At 55.2% G+C, this 8,529-nt stretch overlaps 1 protein-coding gene across 1 annotated transcript in view; it reads left to right on the forward strand.

The window, feature by feature from the left end:
• The window catches only part of XXYLT1 (xyloside xylosyltransferase 1), a 36,835-nt gene extending 32,268 nt beyond the window's left edge, over window positions 1-4,567 (forward strand). Inside the window, exon 5 of the mRNA XM_009320410.1 lies at window positions 3,413-4,567. Coding sequence (XP_009318685.1) covers window positions 3,413-3,809 — 397 coding nt within the window. The 3' untranslated portion in view covers window positions 3,810-4,567. The remainder of the gene's footprint in view (window positions 1-3,412) is intronic.
• The last annotated feature ends 3,962 nt before the right edge of the window (window positions 4,568-8,529 follow it).

Consider the following 8,529-nt stretch of genomic DNA (forward strand, 5'->3'; position numbering starts at 1 on the left):
GTGTCGATGAGGCGCTTAGGGACATGGTTTAGTGGGCATGGTGGTGTTAGGTCGACGGTTGGACTCGATGATCTTAGAGGTCTTTTCCAACCTTAATGATTCTATGATTCTATGACACTTCCATTGCATCCAACCAGGGTTTCAGTTCCTTAAAGGAAAGTGCTGCACCCCCAGCAGCCCAGCCCCTCCCTGGATCCTGGCAGCGTGATCATCAAGCCCCTGCAATTTCTGCCCCCCCGTGTTTTGCCAAAATTTGAGGTGGGTGCCAAGGGGGGACGGCAGGCAGGACAAAGCAGCGCAGGGCACAGGCTGGGTTAGCTGTTCAGCTCATTGCTGTGCTTCCCCAGCCCCATGTCCTCCAAAGAAAATGATGCTCTCGTACCCGCCGCTCCTTCTTCTTCCAGCTGGGTGGAGGTGCCTTTCGACCACACTTTCCTCTGTCCTGGCCCCTGCAGAAGGAGAGAGATGAAAGTCTCCATTACAAGGACAAAAGCCGAGCGAAATCCAGGCTAAACAGATGCTGCCGGTGGCCCTGCCAAAATACCTTTCCCTCAGTTGGCCCGAGCCCAGCACTGGAAAGGCTGCGGCGCGGTGCTGCGAGCAGGTTCCCAAGCTGTCGGCGCTGCGGAGCCACCCACAGCTCGTCACATCCTTGATCTCGCCCCAGCATCACTCCCCGGAGACTGCCCTGTCCTCCCCCCCAGCCCCGCTCCCCTGCGGTCCCTGCACGCGGCCTGGGGAGGATGGCCTCGTCACGCCAGCGCCGGGAGGAAGGGCTGAACAATTGCTGCTTGTCAGTCTGTCTCCTCTCCCTGCAGAAAAGGGTACGTTGCTCCCTTCTCGTTATCAGCCATCGCCAGGTAATCCGCTGGGGAACAGCACTGGTGAAAAATGGCGTCATTTGATACAGATCTGCTTTCGCCTTGCCACGGCGTGGCGATGCTGAGGCCTTGGGCGCTTGCATTTTTCCTATTCTAGCTGCTTGCAGGGGCTGTAATCTCGTCCCTTAGCTTGGGCAGCGTGTTCTTGGAGGTAAGAATGTGAAAGGAGTTGGCTCCACTGCTATGGAGCTGGAAGGACGCCTCCCTCCATGACACTGCTCCCCCTCTCCCTCCTGCCAGCTTCCAGCATCATTTTTTGGGCACAGGGATAGCTTTCCTGGTACTGCTAGGGAGAAGCAGAGGGAGCAGAGTATGCAGAGGTTGGCTTGAGCCAGTCTCTGCTCAGACCCCTGGACCTGAGCACCTCGGGAGGCTGATCGGTGCAAGGCTGAGTCTTGTCTTTGCAGGTTGAGCTTCCCTTAATGCTGCGTGGAGAGCGCTTTGCCTTCCTTTTCTCATGAGCATCCACAAGTCGTCTTTGCAGTGGTCTGGTGCCTATCCGCAAGACGTAACTGCTCTTTGCCCAGGCAGAGCCCTTTCATCTCTTCCCTGCCCTTTAGATCAAACAAGCGTTGCTGCCCACAGGCTCCAGTGAGGCAGCCAGTCCTCCACTCCCCTTCCCCAGGAGGCGTGCAGACGCCTGCTCAAAAACGGAGCCTTCCTTCCATGGGAAACTGGCGCTTGGAAAAACCCTTTCCGTCCTGAATCAGGTGAAAGGGAGCGGTGTAAAGACCCTTAATGAAATGAGAAATTTCAGAGGTTTGAATCTGAAGCATCTAAATGGAAAGTTGTAAGGAAGTGATGCTGCATGGCGGTCGTGGTTCTCCAGATTGGGAAATAAAAAAGGTGCTCACGGTTGGCATTATTAATAGATCCACATTTTCTGCTGGGATAATTCCGTGGTGGCTGCTGAATCCCAGCTCTTGCCTTGGCCACTCTCGCCTGGGCAAGGCTCCTCGCAGTCCTGTGCTGTCCTGGCTCCTCTTGGGATCCAGCAAATCCAGAGGACAGGCCAGAAGGGTGGATTTAATAGTCTGATCTCTGCACAAGCCGTAGGATTCCCTGAGCTAGTGCTCGTTAGAGCTGAACACAGCTTCTTACAAGAAAAATTTCAATTTAAATGTTTGCAGTGGGGGAGTACTCACCATGACTCTGGAGCTGTCCCAGGGGCTAATGTCCTTGCATCTTCTTGCGTCTGAATTAGCCCAGCTTCAGCTTCCAAGCATGGGACCACTTTAAACCTTCAGGTGCTAAATCCACACCATCTACCAACAAATTCTTGTCTCCTGTAGGTGCACAGAGACTTTGGTTGGTGTCTGACAGATTCAGAGAGGAACCAGAGGCAGGCTTGGCTTATTCTTTCTAAGTGTTTCTCTCCGACATCTTCACAGCAAGGTGCAAAAAAACCTGCTGTAGCTTCGCCTTAAGTGTTAGGGTTGGAAGGAGAGCGCAGTGCTGGCACCCCTGGGCTGTCAGACGTGGGGTGAGGGCCATGGGTCCTTCCTGCCCTCCTTCGAACCGCGGGCTCGGCCAACTCTCAGCTCCCCAGCTTTGTAGCAGAGGATGCTGCTTGGGGGCAGAAGACTTTCAGTCTGAATGGGAGCAATTTTTTGGGTCGGATTCAACCCCAGCTGCTTGGGTAATAGCATGGGATGAATTCAATTCCTGCAAGTGGGAGCAGCTGGTGTGTGTATGGTGGGGTGTGCTCACCGCCCCAGGGCTGAGGAAGGAGCCAAAGACTCTTTTGGTCTGCTTGCTTAGGTTGTCTAAATTTTTCCCATTTGAATCACCCTCTGGAGTTAGTTTTGTGTATTGCTAGACTTGCACCGCGCTTTTCTCCTTGGCAGCTGGAAATTAGCTAGTGAAGATTGTGTCTGTCAGAGCTGCTACAGCTGAGCCTTCCTAGGGCTGCAAATGCTGAAAGCAGTGCTTATTTAGCTAATGAGGTGTTGCCATTGGATTTCTAGTTTTATTTTGAAGAAATATTTCTGCCACTCAGATTTATTTCAAGCCTTCTTTTTGCACAGTCTCAAACTGGGGCCCATCTTTGATCCAGAGCTTCCCCATAATCAAATCATAATAATAATGATGCTGCGAGCTCTGCTGCTGAGATCCCATTAACTGCAGGACATTTTCCTGGGATGTACCAGCCATGGGGGCACTTCTGGTGGTTCGCCCTGGGTGCTGGGGATGTTGTTTCATCTCCCCGCGCAGCTGTGTGAGCAGTCACGCGATCCTCTGTCCTGTTGGCTCACCAGAGCGATGCTGGTAAAAACAAAAGGGGCTTTAGGAGAGAGCAAGTAGAGTGTTTTGAGGTCTGGGCTATATCCTGTGCAGGGGGATGGAGAGAGACGCAGCCCATGAAGCACCAGGCTGCTCTGGGAGGCTAGGTGCCTCCAGCCAGCAGAAGACAAGCACTGCAAGATCCCTTGGGTGGGTGGTAGATCCTGTGCTGTGATCCAGACTTGAGGTGGCTGCTCTTCGGGCTGTGCTCCCTGACTCCCCTGTTCCTGTTTTTCCTCTCTTTGCAGGCACACGTTCTGGCAGTATCGCCGCGAGAACCCCCAAACCAAAGTGGGAGACCCCCCTCCTGATGGGCTGCCCGGCTTCAACAGTGGTGTCCTGCTCCTGAACCTGGAAGCCATGAGGCAGTCCAAGCTCTACAACCAGCTGCTGGAACCCGCCATGGTGCAGAAGCTGACGGAGAAGTACCACTTCAAGGGCCACCTCGGGGACCAGGATTTCTTCACCATGGTGGGGATGGAGCACCCAGAGCTCTTCCATGTGCTTGACTGCACGTGGAACCGGCAGCTTTGCACATGGTGGAGGGACCATGGATACAGTGATGTGTTCGACCAGTACTTCCAGTGCGAGGGTGAGGTCAAAATTTACCACGGGAACTGCAACACCCCGATCCCTGAAGACTAGGGCACCTGCCACCCCCGGGAGCAGCTCTGACTGCAGCAGGCCCTGCAGACCCATAGTGGCTGCACCAGCAGTCCCTCGGGAAGGGTGGCCAGCCCTGATCCGTTGCATCCCAGGGGGATCCCTAGGGATCCCAAGAGCGTTCAGTATCCCACTGCCTGTAGCCTCACCCCTGCAGGAGAAAGTGCAGTCCGGTAGTTTGAGTAGGACATTCACAGTCACCGTGCCCGGGCTCAGCTCCCAGCTCTCACCTGGCTCTGCTTGGGGCAAGTCCACGGTGCCCGTCTGTGCCACAGCCACCGGGGCACGGGGACAGCCGAGGGCCCTCAGGCGACCGCTGCTTTTGCACATGGCAGGGTGCTGCTCTGGGGGTGCTCTGCAGCCTTGCCTTGTCTAATGATCAGCAGGAGGCCACAGCCAGGCAGTTGGGTTTCGTTTTGACATTCGTCGGTGGCCCGTTTCTGCATCTCACGCAGAGCATCCGTCTGGTCCCTCTGGAGAGCAGACACCGTCCTCAGGTCATCTTCCTTTTGAAGCATTCCAGAAAGGTGAGAGGGTTTTAAAGACTGAAAAGCTGCTTTAAATCGGGTTACTTACAAACAAAAATTGAATGCTAGATGAGCTTTAAAGCCTCCCACTGGTTCTTCTTAGCAATAAAAGCTTTACTGCCCTATCTTGTCTTAAAAGCGTTCAGTGAGCGTGTACCAATAGGTTCATTTTTCTAGCTTTGCCTTTAACCTTTCGTACAAGAATAAAGCTGCAGATGTAAAAGACACTCGGCTGTTTTTCTGTGGCACAACTGAAGTCCTGTGCGATAGGAGGTTTCATGCTCTTCTTATCATGATTAAAAAGTAGTTGATGTATATCTGTTGGGCAGTTGAATGTGGTGCCCCACATAGCTTCTTGCTGTGATTATCCCACGTCTGTCCTGAGCGAGCGATGCAAATAAACGGGCCGGCACACAGACTGAATTTTAAAAAAAGATCATCACCACCGTAGTCAGGGTTGGTTTGGAAGGAGCCGGGAACTGCCTGTGCTGTGAATGAGCGGGCTTCGGGCATGAGCACTCCGCGCCCTAAATAAATCCTGTCTCGGCTGGCCCGGCCGGCGCGTGCAAGCTCCTGCGCAGGTCTCTGTCAGAGGAGGTGCACACACGCATTAAGCACTTTCGGCCCTGGTGGTTTTTACACCGAGCTGGCATGTGCCCTGTGTGTGTGCATGTTATGTGTGCATCTGTGTGACACGCACATGCAGGAGAGAGGGATGGGGACTTAATTATGGCTTAACCTAATAACAGCCCGCGCAGTGTGCGGCAGGAGTTTCCCCCGTGTCCGTGAATGAACGTTTATCTTTACTGAGGGAGAGGCTCTCCTCCCTCTAACTGATGTAAGGGGAACAGCAGGCTGAGATGCGGGCTGCAGCCCTAACCTCTTTGATTTGCTGAACCAATCCATTTCCAAATAGCACACAAGCTCTGCTTTAAGTATTTTCACATCCCCAGGGAAGGAACTGTGAAGAGGTGATTAAGGGCTGGTGAAAGAAGCAATAGCCTGCTGTATTAGACTCGCATTTTCACCAAAACGCAAGGTGATCAGGCCTCGCTGTGCAAGACAAGGCAAGCAGCCAGGGTGCTGGAGGCTGCAGCGGGGCAGGATTCAGGACAGGCGATGCACCATGATGATGCACCCTGAAGGACGAGGAAGTTTTGCAGTGGCTCAGCCAGCCACAGCTGCCGCCATGCCTGGAGAGCATGTGCCCTCCCAGGGTGTCTGGAGGGTCTTTGCTCGGTCGGTGCTCGCTCTGATTTAGGTGTGAGCTGGGTGGGGGCGTCCCTGCGTTGCGTGGCCGGGAGCAGCCCTGGGATCCACCCACCTCGTCCCTGCCCTGGCAGTGCCACACTGCTTCCCTGAGCTTCCTCGTGCAGTGTCACGGTCCCGTGGTTGGCATCGGCGCTTTGTCACCACCCTGGTATGTCCCGAGGCCCCTGTGATTGCCCCGAGCGGCTCCTGGGGCATCCCCATGTGCACAGCCCCCGCCGTGCCCAGGATGCTGCTGCGGGGACTCAGCCCTGTGCTCGCCGGCCAGGGCACACCGGTGGCACCGGTGACACATGGGGCCTCGAGTGCCAGGGCAAGACCTTGCTGTCGGTTTGGAAATGGCCGTGCTGGAAATACAGGCCAGGTGGCTCGTGTCACTGGCCCCGGGGAGCGGCAGGCGATGAGCAAACGCAGCTTTTCCACAGGGCTGAGTAGCTCTGGCATGGCTCTGGGTGCTGGGACTGGCCCAAAAGCACCCATGATGGATTTGGGGTGGCACTGCCACAGGGTGACACCGAGGCTGTCGGCCTCGGGAGCCAGGGCTGCGTGGGGCACCCTCTGCCTGCAGCCAGGGGATGCTTTCCGCAGGGTTGGGAGCACCTTTCCCTCTCTGTGGGGTCCTGGGGGCTGCGAGGGGCAGGGTACACCTTCATGCAGCCACCCTGGCCCCCAGGCTGAAACCTTTTGCTTAGGTATTTTGCAAAAAAAATGTTTCCAGTTTTTTCTGAGCAAAACGGCAGTCCACTGGGAAACTCACTGCATTTTTTCAGCTGGGAAAAACATAACAAGTGAAACATTTAATTCGGCTCGGAGTGGTTTTCCCCAGGCACCGCAGACGGCCCAGCGGCACGGCTCCACACGCACAGTGCCTGCACCCCCCGACCCGCACAGTCCCCAGGGCCGTGACTAAGCACCGCAGGCAGCGTGGACCTGCATGGCACAATATATATATAGACCCTGCACGCAGCCGGGGCCATGCTGCCTGTGTAATTATCTCCCCTTCATGCCCTGCTGATTGCAGGCACTAATGAGCTCAGCTGCAGAAGCCACCGCGGCAGCCTGGGGCCGGCCAGCGTGGGGCTGCTGGCTCAGCCTTTTTGAAGGGCACTGCCGCTGGGTCCGCTTTGGGGCCGAAGCAGAGCTTGCTGTGCTTGGCCAGGGTGGCAGCACCCCTGCGGGCACACCACAGCCAGTTCCTGCACTCGGTGCCCAGCTGGCTGGCGGCTGCTGAGCCATCCCATTACTGCCCTTTGGCAGTAATTCCTGGAAAAATGGGGACTTTCCGTCCCCATCCCTCCTCGCACTCCAGCACCCTCCTGATGCACAGCCCAGCCTCGGGCAGACACTGAACCAGGCACACGAGGTCAAACCTGAGCATCCCCTCCCGGTCCCTGTGACACAGGCCTGGGGCTGTCACAACCAGCACTAGCAACTGCTAGCACAAGCACGGTAAAAGATGCTTGGAAAGCACTAAGCACCACTAGTTTGCCACTGGGCACTGGGGGTTTGCTGCAGTGACCCTGCAGCAGTGGCCTTGGGGCTGATGGGCAGCTCCTGGTCTCCAGGGGTTGGTGCCATGTCCTCGGGCCAGCGCTGGTGCCCCTGCCTAGCTCAGGGGATCTGCAGACTCCGGAGCCCAGTTTCGGGTTGGTTGGGGCCCCCCAGAGACACGGTGGGCAAAAGGCAGCCCTGGGCAAGAGGCACATGGGGACACACTGCTGTGGCACGCAGTGATGGGGGGGGACACAGCTGTGGGGAGCAGGGGACCGGCCCCGCCAGCATGGGCTGGCTGCAGGGAACAGGGCCGTGCCCCGCATTGCACCCCACGGGAGAGCTGTAGTGGCCCCGGCCAGGGCCCGGGAAAGGGGACAGCGGGTTTTACACCAAAGTTACTCAGCTCAGCTCCTCCGTCATGCCTGTGGGCTTCCTGCTCCTTGTCTTCTCACCCACTTGCTCACAGAGAAGTGCTGCTTGTGCTGAGAGCTCCATGCTTTTCCAGGACAGAGAAGGAGATGGGAGAGCAGAGGGGCCTCCTTGAACTCTTTGTAGAAGATCAGGCTGTGGAAAATAGCTCTGTAGCTTGAGCTTAAGGAGAAAATTAAATTTCTTTCCTTGTATCATTCAGCATTCATGAGAAATTGCACGTAAAGCAACGAGTATCCCCTATTTTCTGGCCAGCTTTGCTTTCAGCCCCACGCTTGAGCTGCATGGGATTTTTGCTCTCCTCTCCTGCATTTCGTAACACTGTCAGTGTTTATTCTCTTACTCATTTGTACTTCTTCCCCATTTAAAACGATCAATTGTTGGTATAAACTCACCTAGGGAGCAATTACTGTAAGCCTAACCCAAACAGGCGCTGGGGGTGCTCCATTAAGCAATATAACCGCCCTCCCCTCTCTGCTTGCTCCCAGAGGATACAATATTTACTTTTCAGCTCTCTGCTATTCATACCGAGCGCACTCCGGTCAGTGTGCCAAGAATAACACGAACCATAACAACGGGTTTAAGCGCTAAGATGGAGTTCCTGACTTTGCAAAACAAAAAAAAAAAGGCAACCTATTATTTTGCCTCCCCTAAGAAATGCCTGGCTGCAGCAGAGCGAGCGGGTGCCCGAACCACCCCTCTGCCTTCAGCAGAGCTGTGGGTAGCATAAAATCTGCCCCGAGGGAATGCAGAAAGAGGCAAAAAAAGAGCAGTAAGCCTGGGACACAGGTTGGTGACTGCCGGTTTTTCCTTTTAACGCAGATTTTTATTAGGTTGCTGCATTGTTTTGTGAGCTTTTCCTCAAAAGCTTTGCAGAGCCATGGAGGGACACGTTCCCTAGCACCTCGCTTGTGAATATTGCAGCCAGGTTTTTAGTAGCTCCATCTCTGACCGTCATGAGCCTCTGTGGCTTTAATTACTAG

This window comes from Pygoscelis adeliae, unplaced genomic scaffold (assembly GCF_000699105.1).
Source record: "Pygoscelis adeliae isolate BGI_AS28 unplaced genomic scaffold, ASM69910v1 Scaffold413, whole genome shotgun sequence".
Classification (NCBI taxonomy): domain Eukaryota; kingdom Metazoa; phylum Chordata; class Aves; order Sphenisciformes; family Spheniscidae; genus Pygoscelis; species Pygoscelis adeliae.